Here is a 25,917-nt window from a genome sequence, read left to right on the forward strand (position 1 = left end):
GTTACATGTCAACATTACATTTTAACATCATGCTAGGTTAGCGACGCTAGCATAGCTCTTCAAGTTTCGTGTCAACATCACATTTTGACATCATGCTAGGTTAGCGACGCTAGCATAGCTCTTCAAGTTTCGTGTCAACATTACATTTTGACATCATGCTAAATGAACAATACAAGCATGTGAGCTACATGCAAACATCACATTTTACCTGGATCAGCATATTCACTGAAGAAAAACGAAATATATAATGCCCCCCCCCAAACAAAGTGGTGTTCGTATACCCGGAGCAAGTCAAAGGTGGTTATTTCCTAAATGATGTCATAAATGCGTGAAACGTGAACATTCAAGTGCCTCTTAACTCAAAAGTGGAGCAAACATATGTATATAAAATAGTAAATAATTTTTATGTATATAAAACTTTATATTTATATACAATGTATATAAAATTACTCAATACATTAAGTATATAAATAGTTTTGCATTTTTATAAGATTTATATAAAATTATTTACTACAGTATGCATATAAAATAATTGTTTTGTATTTATATAATATGTATACAATTTTTTGTTAGTATATATATATATATATATATATATATATATATATACACATATATATATATATACATATATATATATATGTGTGTGTGTGTGTGGGAAAAATCACAAGACTATTTCATCTCTACAGAACTGTTTCATGAGGGGTTCCCTCAAATGTCAGGAGATTGAGGGAACCCCTCATGAAACAGTTCTGTAGAGATGAAGTAGTCTTGTGATTTTTCCCAGATGAGGTGGCGACTTGTCCAGGGTGTACCCTGCCTTCCGCCCGATTGTAGCTGCGATAGGCGCCAGCGCCCCCCGCGACCCCGAAAGGGAATAAGCGGTAGAAAATGGATGGATGGATGGATGGATATAACAAGTATATACATTTATTTATATGTATATACTGTAAATATCTGAGCCAACTGAATGACGTTACTTTTAGTAAAAAGTGTACAAAAATTGTAAAAACTCAGAAATAATAGGAGACCTTTATACATTTGTGTGTGTGTGTGTGTGTGTGTGTGTGTGTGTATGTATGTCGTACATGCACACAAGACGGCGACCTTGCCGGACAGCTTGGCTTGCTCGGTGTTCCCGCCGCCGAGACAGTTTCCCACACGGACGCTGCCGGCTACCGAGAAGCCCAACGGGAACTAGAAGAAGTCAAACAGCAAAAAGATATTGTCTAAAGAGGGCGGAGCTAGAAAGTGCAGTGTTCTCATTGGTGGGTCATTTCCATAACGGTAAGATGAGAAGAGACGTTACCATGAAGACCAGGACGGCCGTCTGGTACACGACGGACTCGGCCCCCAGCTCCACCTCGCTAATCAAACCCGACAGGAAGCCGGCGATCTCGTAGAGCCACCACTCCAAGCACGTCATCAGCATGCTGGGGATGGCCAGACGCAGGAAGGGACCCCACTCCTGCAGGCACTCTGACGTCCAGCCTGAGAGGAGACAAGAACGACATGCGTTCATCACATATGACTAGGGTGGGGCGTCCTTTGAACTGGGTTCCCAATATACTATGTCCACAAGGTATTATTACTGTATAAAGGCGCACTTACATTTTTTTGTTTTCCTCAAAACTCGACAGTGTGCCTAACATGCGAATAGGTTTGGTTGACCTTATCCACCGCAAAGCTTTTATTTGGTACATGGTGTAGTTATAAGTGTGACCAGTAGATGGCAGACACACATAAGAGATATGTGTAGACTGCACCACGATGGCAATATGGAACTTGAAACAAAGAATGCCGTATTTTTCGGACTAATAGGCGCACTTAAAACGCCTGATAACCCGGTGCGCCTAATGTACAGAAGAATTTTGGTTATGCTTACCGACCTTACCCATGATGCCATCACCTGACCTTACTCGTGATACCCATGAGGACATCACGTGACCTTACCCGGATGCCCATGATGCCATTATGTGACTTTACCCATGACGACATCGCATGACCTTACCCATGATACCCATGTTGACATCACGTGACCTTACCCATGATGCCCCTGCTGACTTCACGTGACCTTGCCCATAATGACATCACGTCATGCCCATGTTGACATCACATGACCTGACCCAAAATGCAATCACGTGACCTTACCCATGTTGCCCATGTTGACATCACGTGACCTTTACTATGATGCCAAAGTTGATATCACGTGACCTTACCCATGATGCCAAAGTTGACATCCCGTGATCTTACCCATGATGCCCATGTTGACATCATGTGACCTTACCCATGATTCCCATGTTGACATCCCGTGACCTTAACTATGATGCCAAAGTTTATATCATGTGACCTTACCCATGATGCCAAAGTTGAAATCCCGTGATCTTACCCATCATGCTCATGTTGACATCACGTGACCTTACCCATGATACCCATGTTGACATCATGTGACCTTACCCATGATGCCCATGTTGACATCATGTGACCTTACCCATGACGCCCATGTTGACATCACGTGACCTTACCCATGATGCCCCTGCTGACTTCACGTGACCTTGCCCATAATGACATCACGTCATGCCCATGTTGACATCACATGACCTGACCCAAAATGCAATCACGTGACCTTACCCATGTTGCCCATGTTGACATCACGTGACCTTTACTATGATGCCAAAGTTGATATCACGTGACCTTACCCATGATGCCAAAGTTGATATCACGTGACCTCACCCATGATGCCAAAGTTGACATCCCGTGATCTTACCCATGATGCCCATGTTGACATCATGTGACCTTACCCATGATTCCCATGTTGACATCCCGTGACCTTAACTATGATGCCAAAGTTTATATCATGTGACCTTACCCATGATGCCAAAGTTGAAATCCCGTGATCTTACCCATCATGCTCATGTTGACATCACGTGACCTTACCCATGATACCCATGTTGACATCATGTGACCTTACCCATGATGCCCATGTTGACATCATGTGACCTTACCCATGATGCCCATGTTGACATCACGTGACCTTACCCATGATGCCCATGTTGACATCACGTGACCTTACCCATGACGCCCATGTTGACATCACGTGACCTTACCCATGATGCCCATGTTGACATCACATGACCTTACCCATGCTGCCCATGTTGACATTGTGACCTTGCCCATGATGCCCATGTTGACATCACGTGACCTTACCCATGATGCCCATGTTGACATCACGTGACCTTACCCATGATGCCCATGTTGGCTTCACGTGACCTTACCCATGATGCCTATGTTGACATCACGTGACCTTACCCATGATGCCCATGTTGACATCATGTGACCTTACCCATGATGCCCATGTTGACATCCCCTGACCTTAACTATGATGCCAAAGTTGATATCATGTTACCTTACCCATGATGCCAAAGTTGACATCCCGTGATCTTACCCATGATGCCCATGTTGACATCATGTGACCTTACCCATGATTCCCATGTTGACATCCCGTGACCTTAACTATGATGCCAAAGTTGATATCATGTGACCTTACCCATGATGCCAAAGTTAAAATCCCGTGATCTTACCCATCATGCTCATGTTGACATCACGTGACCTTACCCATGATACCCATGTTGACATCACGTGACCTTACCCATGATGCCCATGTTGACATCACGTGACCTTACCCATGTTGCCCATGTTGACATCACGTGACCTTACCCATGTTGCCCATGTTGACATCACGTGACCTTTACTATGATGCCAAAGTTTATATCACGTGACCTTATCCATGATGCCAAAGTTTATATCACGTGACCTTACCCATGATGCCCATGTTGACATCACGTGACCTTACCCATGATGCCCATGTTGACTTCACGTGACCTTACCCATGATGCCCATGTTGACATCATGTGACCTTACCCATGATGCCCATGTTGACATCCCCTGACCTTAACTATGATGCCAAAGTTGATATCATGTCACCTTACTCATGATGCCAAAGTTGACATCCCGTGATCTTACCCATGATGCCAAAGTTGATATCATGTGACCTTACCCATGATGCCAAAGTTGAAATTCCGTGATCTTACCCATCATGCTCATGTTGACATCACGTGACCTTACCCATGATACCCATGTTGACATCACGTGACCTTACCCATGATGCCCATGTTGACATCACGTGACCTTACCCATGATGCCCATGTTGACATCACGTGACCTTACCCATGATGCCCATGTTGACATCACGTGACCTTACCCATGATGCCCATGTTGACATCACGTGACCTTACCCATGATGCCCATGTTGACATCACGTGACCTTACCCATGACGCCCATGTTGACATCACGTGACATTACCCATGATGCCCATGTTGACATCACATGACCTTACCCATGCTGCCCATGTTGACATTGTGACCTTGCCCATGATGCCCATGTTGACATCGCGTGACCTTACCCATTTTATTTGGTACATGGTGAAAAAAGTGTGACCAGTAGATGGCAGTCAGACATAAGATATACGTATAGACTCAAGTAAACACCAACATGGTATATGTTCCATTGAAAATATAGAACATTGCACACGGCGCTCAAAAATCTATCAAAATGTTTTAGTATGACTTTGGTATGAAGCATTATTATGGTGGGTGTATAAGGTAAGACATTACCTGCTGTTGTATTTCGCTATATTATGCAAAACAAACATTTCTTTCCTTCTGGTACCTGCTGATCTGTATTTGCGATCTGCATAAATCCTGAAAAATGGCACGCGTCCGCCTTTGAAGTCCGTTACGACAATCTATGCAATATTTGGACCAAAGAACCACCATTACATTTTATGGAGGGCACAAGGAAGTGTTTAACATTTAGAAAAAATTATGACTCCTCATATATGGAAAAAGATCAAAAATAGACCATTGCGTCTTATAATCCGGTGCGCCCAATGGTCCGGAAAATACGCTACTTAAATATAAATGTTAGTTTTTACTAGAGGAGTACACTTTCACAAAAGTTTAATTTCATCTCGGAAAACTTCATTAAAAAAGAAGTTATATACTGTTTGTCAGAAATATGGACGTTCCCATTGGGTTTTTTATTTTATTTTATTTTTTACAATATTTATTCATTTGATAGGGAACTCATAATACAGGTACTGAGAAACTGGAACTTTTTTCTCTACGCCCCCCTCCAAAAACAAAGTTTCGGCCTTTCAGTCACAACGGGTGGCAATGTAGTGCCTTTCTCTTCACCAGAAGCATATAAAAAAATCAAAACGAGCCGACTTAAAGCAAAAAAAAAAAAAAATAAAAAAAATTAAAAAAAAAAATCTTAGCGCTGCTTTCGATACCGTCGACCATAATATTTTATTAGAACGTATCAAAACATGAATTGGTATGTCAGACTTAGCCCTGTCTTGGTTTAACTCTTATCTTACTGATAGAATGCAGTGTGTCTCCCATAACAATGTGACCTCGGACTACGTTAAGGTAACGTGTGGAGTTCCCCAGGGTTCGGTCCTTGGCCCTGCACTCTTCAGCATCTACATGCTGCCGCTAGGTGACATCATACGCAAATACGGTGTTAGCTTTCACTGTTATGCTGATGACACCCAACTCTACATGCCCCTAAAGCTGACCAACACGCCGGATTGTAGTCAGCTGGAGGCGTGTCTTAATGAAATTAAACAATGGATGTCCGCTAACTTTTTGCAACTCAATGCCAAAAAAACGGAAATGCTGATTATCGGTCCTGCTAGACACCGAACTCTATTTAATAATACAACTCTAACATTTGACAACCAAACAATTAAACAAGGCGACACGGTAAAGAATCTGGGTATTATCTTCGACCCAACTCTCTCCTTTGAGGCACACATTAAAAGCGTTACTAAAACGGCCTTCTTTCATCTCCGTAATATCGCTAAAATTCGCTCCATTCTGTCCACTAAGGACGCTGAGATCATTATCCATGCGTTTGTTACGTCTCGCCTCGACTACTGTAACGTATTATTTTGGGGTCTCCCCATGTCTAGCATTAAAAGATTACAGTTGGTACAAAATGCGGCTGCTAGACTTTTGACAAGAACAAGAAAGTTTGATCACATTACGCCTGTACTGTATATACCTTTATATACATATATACATACATATATACCTATACTGGCTCACCTGCACTGGCTTCCTGTGCACTTAAGATGTGACTTTAAGGTTTTACTACTTACGTATAAAATACTACACGGTCTAGCTCCATCCTATCTTGCCGATTGTATTGTACCATATGTCCCGGCAAGAAATCTGCGTTCAAAGGATTCCGGCTTGTTAGTGATTCCCAAAGCCCAAAAAAAGTCTGCGGGCTATAGAGCGTTTTCCGTTCGGGCTCCAGTACTCTGGAATGCCCTCCCGGTAACAGTTCGAGATGCCACCTCAGTAGAAGCATTTAAGTCTCACCTTAAAACTCATTTGTATACTGTAGCCTTTAAATAGACTCCCTTTTTAGACCAGTTGATCTGCTGTTTCTTTTCTTTTTCTTCTATGTCCCACTCTCCCCTGTGGAGGGGGTCCGGTCCGATCCGGTGGCCATGTACTGCTTGCCTGTGTATCGGCTGTGTATCGGCTGGGGACATCTCTGCGCTGCTGATCCGCCTCGACATCTCTGCGCTGCTGATCCGCCTCCGCTTGGGATGGTTTCCTGCTGGCTCCGCTGTGAACGGGACTCTCGCTGCTGAGTTGGAACCGCTTTGGACTGGACTCTCGCGACTGTGTTGGATCCATTGTGGATTGAACTTTCACAGTATCATGTTAGACCCGCTCGACATCCATTGCTTTCCTCCTCTCTAAGGTTCTCATAATCATTATTGTCACAGACGTCCCACTGGATCATTATTATCACCGATGTCCCACTGGGTGTGAGTTTTCCTTGCCCTTATGTGGGCCTACCGAGGATGTCGTGGTGGTTTGTGCAGCCCTTTGAGACACTAGTGATTTAGGGCTATATAAGTAAACATTGATTGATTGATTGATTGATATACTGTTTGTCAGAAATATGGACGTTCCCATTGGGTTTTTTATTTAATTTTATTTTTTACAATATTTATTCATTTGATAGGGAACTCATAATACAGGTACTGAGAAACTGGAACTTTTTTCTCTACGCCCCCCTCCAAAAACAAAGTTTCGGCCTTTCAGTCACAACGGGTGGCAATGTAGTGCCTTTCTCTTCACCAGAAGCATATAAAAAAATCAAAACGAGCCGACTTAAAGCAAAAAAAATAAATAAATAAATAAATAAAAAATCTTAGCGCTGCTTTCGATACCGTCGACCATAATATTTTATTAGAACGTATCAAAACATGAATTGGTTTGTCAGACTTAGCCCTGTCTTGGTTTAACTCTTATCTTACTGATAGGATGCAGTGTGTCTCCCATAACAATGTGACCTCGGACTACGTTAAGGTAACGTGTGGAGTTCCCCAGGGTTCGGTCCTTGGCCCTGCACTCTTCAGCATCTACATGCTGCCGCTAGGTGACATCATACGCAAATACGGTGTTAGCTTTCACTGTTATGCTGATGACACCCAACTCTACATGCCCCTAAAGCTGACCAACACGCCGGATTGTAGTCAGCTGGAGGCGTGTCTTAATGAAATCAAACAATGGATGTCCGCTAACTTTTTGCAACTCAACGCCAAAAAAACGGAAATGCTGATTATCGGTCCTGCTAGACACGACCTCTATTTAATGATACAACTCTAACATACACACACACACACAACAAAAAAATGTAACGAATGTTTTTATTTAATTACCTTTTTTTTTAATCTGTCCTGTTATTAAAGGTTTGGGTAAAATGTTATTAAACTAAACCTGTTTTCTTTCAAATAATTAAATTGATTTAATTTTAATAAGAGCTGTTTATTTTATGGAGGAATAATAATCATACAACAAGCACCCAATGTTATTAAAAAGTAATAGTTTTGAATTGAGAATTGAGTCGGAATCGAATCGTTAGCCTCGAGAATCGAATGGTACCTAAAGATTCACAACCCAACAATAGCACATTCCCTTTTATTACCTACAAAGTCAATAGTACACAATAACAAACAAAACGTAAACATTACAGTCTACTAGTCTTAAATCTTTGGGGTTTTGCCATCAAAGTCCTCCCGCGTCCAGGGAATTATTCACTGACTTTTGTAAACATGAACAAAAAGAAGAAAAAATCTTCATCAAATCACTCCAGTATCGTTTATTAATAGATCGCAACAGTCTGTCTCTTTCATGCGAGTGGTCACTGAAGAGCAGCACTTGCCTGATAAGAGTGTAAGAAAACAGTGCAAAGTGTGGGGAAAAAGAGAAACCTAAGAACTGCTTCCTGCAATTTTAATGTTGGGAATTTACAGCTGTGCTCTAAAGGGTGAGCATGGCTCAGGTTTTGGTAGGAACAAGTGCCTTGCATCACTTAGACAACAAAAAATCCAAAAAGTGTTAAACTGTCGAGGTGCCTTTACCACATTAATTCACAATTTCTTTATTTTTACTTTTCCCTTCTCAACAACCAGACAACGCAATGGTGCAACCAAACTGACAGTTAATACTGTTACCGTGTCACGTGATCACTTCCTCCTCGGGTTGTACGGTATACCGGTACTAGTATAGTATCGCGGTACTAATGAATCAAAAAATGTACTATACTTTGCCAACCCTCCCGGATTTTCCGCGAGACTCACGAAATTCAGCGGCTCTCCCGAAAAACCTCCCGGGACAAATTTTCTCCCGAAATTCAGGCGGAGCTGGAGGCCACGCCCCCTCCAGCTCCATGCGGACCTGAGTGACAAGTATAAAGAGCGTGTCCGCCCAAGGACGTTATAACTGTAGAATGATCTTGGGGCGAGTTCCTGGTTTCTTATGTGGGTTTATCGTTAGGCAGTTTCATTAACGTCCTCCCAGCGCCGTAAAAACACACAACAACAGCAGCAGTCCGTTTTTGTCTACCATAAAGCAGTTCGTCTGCCTAAACAGCAATGTTGTGAGACTCTTAAACAGGACAATACTGCCATCTACTGTTCATGCATATGGTTAGAAAAACAAGGATGGACAGTTCAACCCTTAACTCAACAATGAGTAGAGTGTTGTGTGTGTAAATAAATGAACACTGAAAATCAAGTATTTATTATATATATATATATATATATATATATATATATATATATATATATATATATATATATATATATATATATATATATATATATATATAAAATACTTAACTTGGTGAATCTAGGGGGAAATATAGTCCTCCCCTTCTAAACACGCCCCCGAAACCCACGCCCCACCCTGACCGCGCCCCCTACCTCTCGAAATCGGAGGTCTCAAGGTTGGCAAGTATGAGTCCCCTTTTTATTATATTTTTTTACACACAAGCATGACTGCTCGTCGTCACATTGCTGGTTTTACGAGCAGAGAAGCATGTCCGGCAGCGCACAATCATAGAGTACTTACAAGCAGAAAAGGGAGAATGGACGCATTTTTGCTTAAAAACTAAAGTTCTAACACTGAAACACCCTCAGGAAGGGGTGCTTTCTAAATCACTAATCCTCGCCTCCAGGGCGACAAATAAAGTACGCTTCTTACAAGTATCATTATCACTGCAGGACGAGGAATAACTAAACATGCTTCACTATAATAGCTCACCGGCGTCACCGCTAACAACAAGTTAACACTCTTGAATTTAAACAAACGCCATAACATCCACTGTAGTGATACCAAGTATAAGAGTGTATTTAGTCGATACTACAATGATTACATCGATTTTTATAGTCACAAAATAAGTTTTCTTAAATTCATATTCTATTCATAAACTCGGGAAATACGACCCTGGACACATGAGAACTTAAAATATGACCTATGTATGATCATGTTACTACTTGGTATCGGATCGATTCTTAAAATTGTGGTATCATCCAAAACTAATGTAAAGTATCTAAACAACAGAATAATAAGTGATTATTACATTTTAACATAAATGTAGATAGAACATGTTGAAACAGAAAATAAGCAGATATTAACAGTAAATGAACAAGTAGATTAATAATTTTTTACAGCTTGTCCTTTATATTGTTGACAAAATAATAGTGACTAGTCAGCAGACTAATTAGGAGCTTTTGTTTGTTTTACTTACTACTAAAATACAAGTTGTTTAGTATGTTCACTATTTTATTTACGGACGAACTTGCAATAATAAACATTGTAATGTACCGTAAGATTTTTTGTTAAAATAAAGCCAATAGCAACTTTTTTGTGGTCCCCTTTATTTAGAAAAGTATCAAAAATACATTTTGGTACCGCTACCAAAATATTGGTATGGGCACTACCCTACTGAGGGCCTTTGTTCATGCAACCAACCATGCTTTCTTCCGATGAGCACCATATTTATCGTCTATCGTGATATTCATTGATATCGTTGTATTGCCCGGCCCCCTAGTGGTCAACAGTCTGGAGGAGCTGAAGAAAGAGAACCAAGATGTTACTTGCCGTCCCACGTGGCTTTGTGAAGACCTCTGGCCATCATGTAGACGAACAGAAACACAGCCAAGGACATCTGAGAGATGACGTTAGCTGCAGCTGAGCCACTTTGGGGAAAGACCACAACACAATCAGTATTTATTCCCAACTTTGTTCAGTCGGGGTTGCATTCTTAGAAATGGGAAGAGTGCGATACAGTTAGGGATGGGTACCGTTCGCATCCAAAATTAAACTGTACCAATTTATTGGCGCCTGGGGATTGATACTGGTATGTTGATTTTAATTGAGGATCATTTTAAAATTTTAAAAATGTAAAATTTTCCTAAAAAGAACTCTCCTAAAGGAATCAATAAAGTACCAATTTTTTTTTGTTTTCATGTAACATTTAAAAAGGGGAACATTATCACCAGACCGATGTAAGCGTCAATATATACCTTGATGTTGCAGAAAAAAAAGACCATATATTTTTTTTAACCGATTTCCGAACTCTAAATGGGTGAATTTTGGTAGTCAATCGGCCATTTCCTCAAACACATTACAAACGAGTCAAATCAGCTCTGTTATTTTCCGTTTTTTTTGACTGTTTTCCGTACCTTGGAGACATCATGCCTCGTCGGTGTGTTGTCGGAGGATTCAAGTTGATTTATGTAGAGTGTGCATCGATTGGCACCGCATGCTAATCTATGCTAACATAATATTTAGGCTAGCTGTATGTATATTTGTATTTATGTTTGCATCCAGCCTTACCCTCCATCCACATTTAATGCCAAACAAACACTTACCAATCAACGGATTTAAGTTGCTCCAGTGTCACAAGATGCGAAAGTCCCGATTGTTTGGTCTGCACATTTTACCGGTGATGCTAAGGCAGACATGGCCAAATAGCCTCAATAGCTATTCGCTCAATACCATGTTAGCATAGATTATCACCAGATCTATGTAAGCGTCAATATATACCTTGATGTTGCAGAAAAAAAGACCATATATTTTTTTTAACCGATTTCCGAACTCTAAATGGGTGAATTTTGGTAGTCAATCGGCCATTTCCTCAAACACATTACAAACGAGTCAAATCAGCTCTGTTATTTTCCGTTTTTTTTGACAGTTTTCCGTACCTTGGAGACATCATGCCTCGTCGGTGTGTTGTCGGAGGATTCAAGTTGATTTATGTAGAGTGTGCATCGATTGGCACCGCATGCTAATCTATGCTAACATAATATTTCGGCTAGCTGTATGTATATTTGTATTTATGTTTGCATCCAGCCTTACCCTCCATCCACATTTAATGCCAAACAAACACTTACCAATCAACGGATTTAAGTTGCTCCAGTGTCACAAGATGCGAAAGTCCCGATTGTTTGGTCTGCACATTTTACCGGTGATGCTAAGGCAGACATGGCCAAATAGCCTCAATAACTATTCGCTCAATACCATGTTAGCATAGATTATCACCAGATCTATGTAAGCGTCAATATATACCTTGATGTTGCAGAAAAAAAGACCATATATTTTTTTTAACCGATTTCCGAACTCTAAATGGGTGAATTTTGGTAGTCAATCGGCCATTTCCTCAAACACATTACAAACGAGTCAAATCAGCTCTGTTATTTTCCGTTTTTTTTGACTGTTTTCCGTACCTTGGAGACATCATGCCTCGTCGGTGTGTTGTCGGAGGATTCAAGTTGATTTATGTAGAGTGTGCATCGATTGGCACCGCATGCTAATCTATGCTAACATAATATTTAGGCTAGCTGTATGTATATTTGTATTTATGTTTGCATCCAGCCTTACCCTCCATCCACATTTAATGCCAAACAAACACTTACCAATCAACGGATTTAAGTTGCTCCAGTGTCACAAGATGCGAAAGTCCCGATTGTTTGGTCTGCTCATTTTACCGGTGATGCTAAGGCAGACATGGCCAAATAGCCTCAATAGCTATTCGCTCAATACCATGTTAGCATAGATTATCACCAGATCTATGTAAGCGTCAATATATACCTTGATGTTGCAGAAAAAAAGACCATATATTTTTTTTAACCGATTTCCGAACTCTAAATGGGTGAATTTTGGTAGTCAATCGGCCATTTCCTCAAACACATTACAAACGAGTCAAATCAGCTCTGTTATTTTCCGTTTTTTTTGACTGTTTTCCGTACCTTGGAGACATCATGCCTCGTCGGTGTGTTGTCGGAGGATTCAAGTTGATTTATGTAGAGTGTGCATCGATTGGCACCGCATGCTAATCTATGCTAACATAATATTTCGGCTAGCTGTATGTATATTTGTATTTATGTTTGCATCCAGCCTTACCCTCCATTCACATTTAATGCCAAACAAACACTTACCAATCAACGGATTTAAGTTGCTCCAGTGTCACAAGATGCGAAAGTCCCGATTGTTTGGTCTGCACATTTTACCGGTGATGCTAAGGCAGACATGGCCAAATAGCCTCAATAGCTATTCGCTCAATACCATGCTAGCATAGATTATCACCAGATCTATGTAAGCGTCAATATATACCTTGATGTTGCAGAAAAAAAGACCATATATTTTTTTTAACCGATTTCCGAACTCTAAATGGGTGAATTTTGGTAGTCAATCGGCCATTTCCTCAAACACATTACAAACGAGTCAAATCAGCTCTGTTATTTTCCGTTTTTTTTGACTGTTTTCCGTACCTTGGAGACATCATGCCTCGTCGGTGTGTTGTCGGAGGATTCAAGTTGATTTATGTAGAGTGTGCATCGATTGGCACCGCATGCTAATCTATGCTAACATAATATTTAGGCTAGCTGTATGTATATTTGTATTTATGTTTGCATCCAGCCTTACCCTCCATCCACATGTAATGCCAAACAAACACTTACCAATCAACGGATTTAAGTTGCTCCAGTGTCACAAGATGCGAAAGTCCCGATTGTTTGGTCTGCACATTTTACCGGTGATGCTAAGGCAGACATGGCCAAATAGCCTCAATAGCTATTCGCTCAATACCATGTTAGCATAGATTATCACCAGATCTATGTAAGCGTCAATATATACCTTGATGTTGCAGAAAATAGACCATATATTTTTTTAACCGATTTCCGAACTCTAAATGGGTGAAATTTGGCGAATTAACGTGACGTCACATAGGTAGTCAATTGGCCATTTTCTCAAACACATTACAAACAACGAGTCAAATCAGCTCTGTTATTTTCCGTTTTTTCGACTGTTTTCTGTACCTTGGAGACATCATGCCTCGTCGGTGTGTTGTCGGAGGGTGTAACAACACGATCAGGGACGGATTCACGTTTATTTACGTATAGTGTGCATCAATTAGCACCGCATGCTAATCTATGCTAACATGCTATTTAGGCTAGCTGTATGTACATTTGTAGCTATATTTGCATCCAGCCTTTCCCTCCATCCACATTTAATGCCAAACAAACACTTACCAATCGACGGATTTAAGTTGCTCCAGTGTCACAAGATGCGAAAGTCCCGATTGTTTGGTCTGCACATTTTACCGGTGATGCTAAGGCAGACATGGCCAAATAGCCTCAACAGCTATTCGCTCAATACCATGTTAGCATAGATTATTACCAGATCTATGTAAGCGTCAATATATACCTTGATGTTGCAGAAAAAAAGACCATATATTTTTTTTAACCGATTTCCGAACTCTAAATGGGTGAATTTTGGTAGTCAATCGGCCATTTCCTCAAACACATTACAAACGAGTCAAATCAGCTCTGTTATTTTCCATTTTTTTTTACAGTTTTCCGTACCTTGGAGACATCATGCCTCGTCGGTGTGTTGTCGGAGGATTCAAGTTGATTTATGTAGAGTGTGCATCGATTGGCACCGCATGCTAATCTATGCTAACATAATATTTAGGCTAGCTGTATGTATATTTGTATTTATGTTTGCATCCAGCCTTACCCTCCATCCACATTTAATGCCAAACAAACACTTACCAATCAACGGATTTAAGTTGCTCCAGTGTCACAAGATGCGAAAGTCCCGATTGTTTGGTCTGCACATTTTACCGGTGATGCTAAGGCAGACATGGCCAAATAGCCTCAATAGCTATTCGCTCAATACCATGTTAGCATAGATTATCACCAGATCTATGTAAGCGTCAATATATACCTTGATGTTGCAAAAAAAAGACCATATATTTTTTTCAACCGATTTCCGAACTCTAAATGGGTGAATTTTGGTAGTCAATCGGCCATTTCCTCAAACACATTACAAACGAGTCAAATCAGCTCTGTTATTTTCCGTTTTTTTTGACTGTTTTCCGTACCTTGGAGACATCATGCCTCGTCGGTGTGTTGTCGGAGGATTCAAGTTGATTTATGTAGAGTGTGCATCGATTGGCACCGCATGCTAATCCATGCTAACATAATATTTAGGCTAGCTGTATGTATATTTGTATTTATGTTTGCATCCAGCCTTACCCTCCATCCACATTTAATGCCAAACAAACACTTACCAATCAACGGATTTAAGTTGCTCCAGTGTCACAAGATGCGAAAGTCCCGATTGTTTGGTCTGCACATTTTACCGGTGATGCTAAGGCAGACATGGCCAAATAGCCTCAATAGCTATTCGCTCAATACCATGTTAGCATAGATTATCACCAGATCTATGTAAGCGTCAATATATACCTTGATGTTGCAGAAAAAAAGACCATATATTTTTTTTAACCGATTTCCGAACTCTAAATGGGTGAATTTTGGTAGTCAATCGGCCATTTCCTCAAACACATTACAAACGAGTCAAATCAGCTCTGTTATTTTCCGTTTTTTTTGACCGTTTTCCGTACCTTGGAGACATCATGCCTCGTCGGTGTGTTGTCGGAGGATTCAAGTTGATTTATGTAGAGTGTGCATCGATTGGCACCGCATGCTAATCTATGCTAACATAATATTTAGGCTAGCTGTATGTATATTTGTATTTATGTTTGCATCCAGCCTTACCCTCCATCCACATTTAATGCCAAACAAACACTTACCAATCAACGGATTTAAGTTGCTCCAGTGTCACAAGATGCGAAAGTCCCGATTGTTTGGTCTGCACATTTTACCGGTGATGCTAAGGCAGACATGGCCAAATAGCCTCAATAGCTATTCGCTCAATACCACGTTAGCATAGATTATCACCAGATCTATGTAAGCGTCAATATATACCTTGATGTTGCAGAAAATAGACCATACATTTTTTTAACCGATTTCCGAACTCTAAATGGGTGAATTTTGGCGAATTAACGGGACGTCACATAGGTAGTCAATTGGCCATTTTCTCAAACACATTACAAACAACGAGTCAAATCAGCTGTTATTTTCCGTTTTTTCGACTGTTTTCTGTACCTCGTCGGTGTGTTGTCGGAGGGTGTAACAACACGATCAGGGACGGATTCACGTTTATTTACGTATAGTGTGCATCAATTAGCACCGCATGCTAATCTATGCTAACATGCTATTTAGGCTAGCTGTATGTACATTTGTAGCTATATTTGCATCCAGCCTTTCCCTCCATCCACATTTAATGCCAAACAAACACTTACCAATCGACGGATTTAAGTTCCTCCAGTGTCACAAGATGCGAAAGTCCCGATCGTTTGGTCCGCACATTTTACCGGTGATGCTAAGGCAGACATGGCCGAATAGCGTCAATAACTATTCGCTCAATAGCTTCAGTTTCTTCTTCAATTTCTTAGAACAGCTTGCTGCCGTTTTGCACGCCCCAATACTGTTGGCGCTAGGAATTTTCAAAACGAGATCCCAGGGACCCCGTCAAGTCATACAAATGGGGTCCCACAGTACATTTCTGGGGTCCGCACTTTTTTGTAAGCGTTTTGAAAACAAATGATAAATGTATGCATTATCCTGTTTTATCTCACATTCTATATTGCGTTTTGGAAAAAGGTTGTCATAAACGTTACTTAAAATAATACAAAATACATTTTATGCAAAGCCAAATTTATTAAGTTATAAACAAGCACTTTCTTCTTTCCTTCATGCACCTAAACTTTACCACTGCCGGTAGTTTTTTTCTTTATTTTTATTGTAATATTTTCAGAATGTGTTTGTTCTGTTGCAGATTTTCCTCCCTGGGGCCCCTGAGCTAAAATTAGTTCAACACCCCTTTTTTAGATGTATTAGCACATCTGCTAACTTGCATCACAGGAGGCTGTTAAAAATAAATGTAATTAGAATGTTAAAAAAATGGGAAAAACATTTTAATTTGTATTTTATTAACAAAGATTTAACATTTACTTTCTTTATTTTTCATACTGCTGCGGGCATTTATTTTATTATCTTTCATTATTATTATTCAACTAGGAAGTGGCTTTTTTCTTTGAAGCTAAATGCATTATGTTGCGCCCTACAAAGTACTTTAAGTATTGTACTTATTACACGCCAGCTGTTTGTTTTCTTAGGTTGTAATTTTCTTTACCAAATTTGGAGGTGTTGAAATCGCCATGTTAAATCGCTAATGCTATGGGAAATTGATTATAAATTAGCATCAAGCTAGTGCATTTTGGAAGAGTGGAACCTTACGTTGGAGCGTTAATGTTGAAAATTGCAACATTACAAGTGCGGTTTAAAAGTGACCAAACATCACTTAATGTGGTCCGTCGCATTATCTAATGAGGTCCGTGGCGCCAAAGTGGGGCCACATTTTCATTCAATCAAAGTGGCCCTCAGATGAGTGGTGGCAGTCATACTTGCCAACCATCCTGGATTTTCCGGGAGACTCCCGAAATTCAGCGCCTCTCCTGAAAACCTCCAGGGACAAATTTTCTCCTGAAAATCTCCTGAAATTCAGGCAGAGCTGAAGGCCACGCCCCCTCCAGCTCCATGCGGACCTGAGTGACAAGTATAAAGAGTGTGTCTGCCCAATGACGTTATAACTATAGAATGATCGAGGGCGAGTTCTTAGTTTCTTATGTGGGTTTATTGTTAGGCAGTTTCATTAACGTCCTCCCAGCGTGCTAAAACAACACACAACAACAGCAGTCCGTTTTCTTCTACCGTAAAGCAGTTCGTCTGCCATAAACAGCTATGTTGTGACACTCTTAAACAGGACAATTCTACTGTACATGCATATGGTTAGAAAAACAAGGATGGACAATTCAACCCTTAACTCAAAAATGAGTAGATGAGTGTTGTGTGTGTTTAAATGTGTAAATAAATGAACACTGAAATTCAAGTATTTCTTTTATTTATATATATATATATATATAAATAAAATACTTGACTTGGTGAATCTATCTGTAAATATAGAATAGAATGTACTTTATTGATCCCTGGGGGAAATTCAGCACCACAGTTCGTTCACAATAAACAATGATAATAATAAATAATATAAATATACTCCTCCCCTCTTAACCACGCCCCCCGCCCCACCTACCGAAATCTGAGGTCTCAAGGTTGGCAAGTATGGTGGCGGTAGCAGCGTGATATCTCGTAACGTGTCAATTAGCACGTGGAACACCCTTGAATTATCCATTTAAAAGCAATATTAGGTCTCTAGGAGGAGGTGAAGTAAACATACTCACGCCACCCCGAGGTCCAAAACCTTCAGCAAGATGTAGTTGATGATTGCATTGAATATGTTCCCGATGGCGCCGGTTATCACCTGGGGCCAAATGATGCCCTGGGAGAGAAAGGAGGCCTCACTTTTAACCACCGCAAAAACTGAAATGTAAGTGGGATTAAATATCTCAAATAAGGGTGATTTTTGCTTATTTTCTGTCTGATAGGATAATTATTCTCACTAAGCAGATTTTATGTTAGTGTTTTGGTCCTAAATGATCTCAGTAAGATATTACAGCTTGTAGCTGAGATTGTATGACCTATATTGAGTAAAACATGCTTGAAACTTGAATATCAACTGTTGCAAAGCTGTGTCATTAACACTAAAAGTATAGAAGTACTTCTTTAAAAGTAATAATTTCTTTGCATTTTGTGGCTTTTAAGGCCTCATAATCAAACACTTTTATGTTAAAATACTGAACAGATGTTTACCGAAGGGAATAAGCGGTAGGAAATGGATGGATGGATATTTACCTCATCCCAATAAACATCTGTTCAGTATTTTAACATAAAAGTGTTTGATTCTGAGGCATTAAAAGCCAGAAAATGCAATACACACACACACAAACAGAACATCAGAGGGCCAAATGTGCGAGAAAATGAGAGCAGACAGTGTTGACAAACAATGTTGCGAAATAAATCCTGCGTGGGAACAGCAGGTGCAGAATGTTAAAATACTGAACAGATGTTTAAATTATCCCAATAAACACCTGTTCGGTGTTTAAATTATCCCAATAAACACCTGTTCAGTATTTTAACATAAGTGTTTGATTGTGAGGCATTAAAAGTCACACACACACACACACTCACACACACGGCCTCGACAGGAGGAGGACAGAGTGTAGGTACACAGAACATCAGAGGGTCAAATGTGCGAGAAAATGAGAGCAGTGCTGACAAACAAGGTTGCAACAAACCCTGTGTGGGAACCGCAGGTGCAGAATGTTAAAATACTGAACAGATGTTTAAATTATCCCAATAAACACCTGCTCAGTATTTCAATATAAGTGTTTGATTGCGAGGCATTAAAAGTCACACACGCACGCGCACACAAGGCCTAGACAGGAGGAGGACAGAGTGTAGGAACACAGAACATCAGAGGGTCAAATGTGCGAGAAAATGAGAGCAGCGTTGACAAACAATGTTGCAACAAACCCTGTGTGGGAACCGCAGGTGCAGAATGTTAAAATACTGAACAGATGTCTACCTTATCCCAATAAACACCTGTTCAGTATTTTGACAAAAAAGTGTTTGGGCCGCAGTGGAAGAGTGGCCGTGCACAACCCGAGGTTCCCTGGTTCAATCCCCACCTAGTACCAACCTCGTCACGTCCGTTGTGTCCTGAGCAAGACACTTCACCCTTGCTCCTGATGGGTGCTGGTTAGCGCCTTGCATGGCAGCTCCCTCCATCAGTGTGTGAATGTGTGTGTGAATGGGTAAATGTGGAAGTAGTGTCAAAGCGCTTTGAGTACCTTGAAGGTAGAAACGCGGTATACAAGTACAACCCATTTATTTATTTATTGTGAGGCATTAAAAGCCACAAAATGCAACGGGTTCATCGGACCCACAAACGCTGGCTGAGTAACAACAATATGAACGTTGCACGGATAATTTCTCTGCCAGTTTCTGCATCCCACAGGGATTCTTCTTTTGTGTTTCTGCACCTGCGGTTCCCACACAAGGTTGCAACGTTGTCTGTCAACACTGTCTGCTCTCATTTTCTCGCACATTTGACCCTCTGATGTTCTGTGTACCTACCGACGGAGATAGATATCTACATATAACCATATTTCAAAGTTTTTTCAATTCTCTATAGTCATATTTGAAATAGCTAGTGTAGTAACACTGTCATCAAATGAACTTGGGGGTGACCAGCAGCTTAAAATTCCCTCTGAGGAACATCTGGTCCAAACGCAACACTATACTCTGTCCTCCTCCTGTCTAGGCCTGCTGTGTGTGCATGTGTGACTGCGCGTGGACCCGGACATCTTATATGTAATTGAAAGGAGTAGGGGGGTGCATGGTGTGTAGTCATTAAATATGTATTCTGATATATGTTCTTCAAGCAAGGTTGCAACATTGTTTGTCAACACTGTCTGCTCTCATTTTCTCGCACATTTGACCCTCTGATGTTCTGTGTACCTACCGACGGAGATAGATATCTACATATATCCATATTTAAAAGTTATTTCTATTCTCTATAGTCATATTTGAAATAGTTAGTTAGTGTTCCATCTTGTACTCTGTTTATCTAATCCCTATCTCCTGACCGATTGTACACTGGAGACAACCTTGTGCTTGGAATGCAGGAACAACGATACTCCTTCTCCCTATCTCTTTCTGTCTCCAGCTCTGTGGGGAGGGGGTGGGGGGAGATGGCGAGTGGCATAGCAAAAAAGGCAAGACTTCCAGATCAAATTGGGCGATTCGATTTGAACGTGTTGTTCATAGAGTGGTCTCTCCAAAGCTTTGGAATAAAATGTCAAAATACCTACTCTGTCTGGGATTCATTTAAAATCAGCTTATGTGTCATCAAATGAACTTGGGGGTGACCAGCAGCTTAAAATTCCCTCTGAGGAACATCTGGTCCAAACGCAACACTATACTCTGTCCTCCTCCTGTCTAGGCCTGCTGTGTGTGCATGTGTGACTGCGCGTGGACCCGGACATCTTATATGTAATTGAAAGGAGTAGGGGGGTGCATGGTGTGTAGTCATTAAATATGTATTCTGATATATGTTCTTCAAGCAAGGTTGCAACATTGTTTGTCAACACTGTCTGCTCTCATTTTCTCGCACATTTGACCCTCTGATGTTCTGTGTACCTACCGACGGAGATAGATATCTACATATATCCATATTTAAAAGTTATTTCTATTCTCTATAGTCATATTTGAAATAGTTAGTGTTCCATCTTGTACTCTGTTTATCTAATCCCTATCTCCTGACCGATTGTACACTGGAGACAACCTTGTGCTTGGAATGCAGGAACAACGATACTCCTTCTCCCTATCTCTTTCTGTCTCCAGCTCTGTGGGGAGGGGGTGGGGGGAGATGGCGAGTGGCATAGCAAAAAAGGCAAGACTTCCAGATCAAATTGGGCGATTCGATTTGAACATGTTGTTCATAGAGTGGTCTCTCCAAAGCTTTGGAATAAAATGTCAAAATACCTACTCTGTCTTGGATTCATTTAAAATCAGCTTATGTGTCATCAAATGAACTTGGGGGTGACCAGCAGCTTAAAATTCCCTCTGAGGAACATCTGGTCCAAACGCAACAATACACTCTGTCCTCCTCCTGTCTAGGCCTGCTGTGTGTGTATGTGTGTGCGCGTGGACCCGGACATCTTATATGTAATAGAAATGTGTAGGGGGGTGCATGGTGTCTAGTCATTAAATATGTATTCTGATTTATGTTCTCCAAGCAAGGTTGCAACATTGTTTGTCAACACTGCTCTCATTTTCTCGCACATTTGACCCTCTGATGTTCTGTGTACCTACACTCTAGCTTGCTGTGTGTGTGGTACACAGAACATCAATTTCCGCACCTCCTGTGGACCCGGACATCTTATATGTAATAGAAAGGTGTAAGGGGGTATTGTATGGTGTATGGTCATTAAATATGTATTCTGATATATGTTTTTCACAGAAAATGAGCCAAAGTCAGTGAGTCTCAGTTTGAAAAATTACATTGTATCATTTTTCTTGTAATAAAAAATGAAAACGGGTCCCACAGACCCGAACACCACACAAGGGTTAAGAATATTTTAACATATTGAGCAAAAATATATTTTTTTTCTACCAAGAAAAGTGCACTTGTTATTATTGAGAATATACTTAATTGAAACTACTTTTAGGTTCATTGAGGTAAGCTAATTTTACTTGTTTTGGAAAGTCTTGACAGGCCAAACTGTCTTGTTCTATTGGCAGATAATTGTGCTTAGTTCAAACAAAATAATTCAAATTTTTGTATTTTTTTCTTTCTTGTTTTTGAACACTGACTTTTTGCGATGCAGTCCACGCACCTGATTCTGAAGATACCTCGCCTGCAGCTGGTACATGAAGGTGGCCTGCCATCAAGACACTCAATGAGATCAATAATGCACAGCAGCGCGCACTAGAAAAGGGTTTTGTGTCACTCACTGGCAGAGCCGGCATGAAGATCTTCACGTAGAGCTGGGACAGGCTAGAAGAGGAGGAGGAGAGAAGAAAAATTAAAACATCCGCTCAACCTCAAAGTGACAATTCTTTATACATGCTAATGATGTTGCCTAATTCAACCAAGTGCATTAAGAACTACAGTTGTGGTATAGATATCTACATATGCTTCGAGATGCTACCTCAGTAGAAACATTTAAGTCTCATCTTAAAACTCATCTGTATACTCTAGCCTTTAAATAGACCTCCTTTTTTAGACCAGTTGATCTGCCGCTTCTTTTCTTTCTCCTATGTCCCCCCCTCCCTTGTGGAGGGGGTCCGGTCCGATGACCATGGATGAAGTACTGACTGTCCAGAGTCGAGACCCAGGATGGACCGCTCGTCGGGACCCAGGATGGACCGCTCGCCTGTATCGGTTGGGGACATCTCTACGCTGCTGATCCGCTTGAGATGGTTTCCTGTGGACGGGACTCTCACTGCTGTCTTGGAGCCACTATGGATTGAACTTTCACAGTATCATGTTAGACCCGCTCGACATCCATTGCTTTCGGTCCCCTAGAGGGGGGGGGTTGCCCACATCTGAGGTCCTCTCCAAGGTTTCTCATAGTCAGCATTGTCACTGGCGTCCCACTGAATGTGAATTCTCCCTGCCCACTGGGTGTGAGTTTTCCTTGCCCTTTTGTGGGTTCTTCCAAGGATGTTGTAGTCGTAATGATTTGTGCAGTCCTTTGAGACATTTGTGATTTGGGGCTATATAAATAAACATTGATTGATTGATTGATTGATATACTGATAGCAGGCTATACTCACCTTTCAAAGCAGAAAAAAAAGTCCCAAAAAATAAAAATAAAAAAAGACAAAATGCAGTAAAAAGTTTAAATAAATCAAAATGTTTTTGAATATTTTTGTTAATAAAATACAAATGAAGCTATGTTTTTTCTTTTTCCCCATTTTTAAAAATTCTAAATAATCATCCTAACAGCCTCCTATGGAGGAAGATCATGGCATTAAAAAAAAAAAAATAAATAAAATCCTTCAGATTGTTTTCTTTGTCTTACTTTGGCCAAAAATAGAACAAATACTTTCTGGAAATATTACAATTGAAATATCGGCAGCGGTAAACTTTACATCCATGAAAGAACGAAGAAAGTGAATGAATGTTTATAACTGAATACATTTACATATGCATAAAAATGTTGTTTTCTTTTGTATTTTTTTAAATGAATTAAGTAACATTTGTGACAACATTTTTCCAAATGTGAGTTAACATGAAAGATCCCGAGCCTGGATTTGAACCCAGGACTGCAGGAACTTCGTATTGGGAGGCAGACGCACTAACCCCTCTGCCACCGTGAAGCCCGGGTACTCCGGCTTCCTCCCACTTCCAAAGACATGCACCTGGGGATAGTTTGATTGGCAACACTAAATTGGCCCTAGTGTGTGAATGTGAGTGAGAATGTTGTCTGTCTATCTGTGTTGGCCCTGCGATGAGGTGGCGACTTGTCCAGGGTGTACCCCGCCTTCCGCCCGATTGTAGCTGAGATAGGCGCCAGCGCCCCCCGTAACCCCAAAAGGGAATAAGCGGTAGAAAATGGATGGATGGAGTTAACATGATAATACATACATTTAGCATTTGTTTTCAAAACTATTACAAAAAAGTGGGATCCCATTTTTATTAATTTCGAGAAAACCGGGAATAACTGTTTTTTTTTGGTCTTGATTAAGAGGAAAGTTTGGACGGTGGAACAGTTGAAGTGGGTTGAAAAATGTGGAAGGAGTAGTCACCAGAAAAAGGTTTAGAGAGAAAAAAAGAAGGGAATTCTGGGTATTTCTGGAATTTTTTCAACTTGGAAAAATGACAGTTTGAATATCCAGGATAAGTGGAATATGTTGAATGTGGAATGGTTTGAATTGGTTGAAAAATATGAAAATGGTGGAAGTTTGAAAAATGGACAATTCATTTTGAATGGGAATTTATGTCCCGGAAAAAACAGGAATTCTGGGAAATCTGAGAATTTTTGGAATTTGTCAAGGGAAAGCCCCCGATTGCCGAATAGGCTGAACAGTTTGAATCGGATGAAAAATGTGGGAATTTTGGAATTTTTCAAATCGGTCGATAAATATTTAAGTAGTAACATTTTTAATTGAGAAATGGTATTAAGGAATTCCAGGAAAACCGGATTAGTTTTTTTGTCCTGATTAAAAGGTATGTTTCCACGGTAGAATTGGTTGAAAAATGTGGAAGGAGCCGTCGCTATAAAAAAAAGGGCCAAAAAAAGGATCTGGGGGAAAAAAGGGAATTCTGGTTATTCCTGGAATTTTTTGGAACTTGTAAAAGTTATAGTTTGAATATCCAGGATAAGTGTAATGCGTTGAAGGTGGAATAGTTTGAATTGTTTGAAAATTGTGGAATTGGAAGTTTAAAGAATGGTCAATTCATTTGGAATGGGAACAATTTCCTGGAAAACATAGAATTCTGGGAAATTTCGAAATTTTTTCAAATAGGCTCAACAGTTTGAAATTGAAACGTCTTGAATCGGATGAAAAATGTGGATTTTTGAAAAATGTCCCATTCATTTCAATGGAAATTTCAAGGAAATGTGGGAATTTCATGAAAAGCAGGAATTTTTTGAAAAATATTAAAAGACCCGAACGTTCTGAATAAGTTGAAATGGTTGGTTTTGGAATTTCTCAAATCGGTCGACCAATGTTTAAGTAGTAACATTTTTAATTGAGAAATGGTATTAGGAATTCCAGGAAAACAGGATTCGGTTTTTTTTTGTCCTGATTAAAAACAGGTATGTCTCCACGGTAGAATGGTTGAAAAATGTGGAAGGAGCAGTCGCTATAAAAAAAAAAAGGGTGGGAAAAAAAAGGGTTTGGAAAAAAAAAGGGAATTCCGGTTATTCCTGGAATTTTTTGGAACTTGCAAACATGGAAGTTTGAATATCCAGGATGAGTGGAATGCTTTGATTGTTTGAAAATTGCAGAATTGGAAGTTTGAAGAATGGCCAATTCATTTGGAATGGGAAAAATGTCCCGGAAAACATGGAATTCTGGGAAACCTGGACATTTTTGGATTTTGTCAAGAGAAAACCTGCAATTCCCAAATAGGCTGAACAGTTTGAAATTGAAACATCTTGAATCGGATGAAAATTGTGGGAATTGTCAAACTTTGTAAAATGTCCCATTCATTTCAATGGAAGTTTCAAGGAAATGTGGGCATTTCATGTAAAGCAGCATTTTTTTGGAAAATATTAACAGACCTGAACGTTCTGAATGAGTTGAAATGGTTGGTTTTGGAATTTTTCAAAATCGGTTGACAAATGTTTAAATAGTAACATTTTTAATTGAGAAATGGTATTAAGGAATTCCAGGAAAACAGGATTATTTTTTTTTTGTCCTGATTAAAAACAGGTATGTTTCCACAGTAGAATGGTTGAAAATGTGGAAGGAGCAGTCGCTATAAAGGTAAAAAAAAAAAAAAAAGACTTTGGGGGAAAAAATAAGGGAATTCTGGTTATTCCTGGATGTTTTTTAAACTTGTAAAAATGATTGTTTAAATATCCAGGATGAGTGGAATGTGTTGAAAATTGTGGAATTGGAAGTTTGAAGAATGGCCAATTCATTTGGAATGGGAAAA

At 40.1% G+C, this 25,917-nt stretch overlaps 1 protein-coding gene across 1 annotated transcript in view; it reads right to left on the minus strand.

The window, feature by feature from the left end:
- LOC133545216 (multidrug and toxin extrusion protein 1-like) overlaps nt 1–25,917 on the minus strand; it is a 63,963-nt gene that overhangs the window by 17,402 nt on the left and 20,644 nt on the right. Inside the window, exons 5-10 of the mRNA XM_061890605.1 lie at nt 22,260–22,302; nt 22,142–22,186; nt 18,083–18,180; nt 10,537–10,634; nt 1,310–1,491; nt 1,089–1,197 (exon numbers count right to left, since the gene is read on the minus strand). Coding sequence (XP_061746589.1) covers nt 1,089–1,197; nt 1,310–1,491; nt 10,537–10,634; nt 18,083–18,180; nt 22,142–22,186; nt 22,260–22,302 — 575 coding nt within the window. The remainder of the gene's footprint in view (nt 1–1,088; nt 1,198–1,309; nt 1,492–10,536; nt 10,635–18,082; nt 18,181–22,141; nt 22,187–22,259; nt 22,303–25,917) is intronic.

Source organism: Nerophis ophidion, linkage group LG28, assembly GCF_033978795.1.
Source record: "Nerophis ophidion isolate RoL-2023_Sa linkage group LG28, RoL_Noph_v1.0, whole genome shotgun sequence".
Classification (NCBI taxonomy): domain Eukaryota; kingdom Metazoa; phylum Chordata; class Actinopteri; order Syngnathiformes; family Syngnathidae; genus Nerophis; species Nerophis ophidion.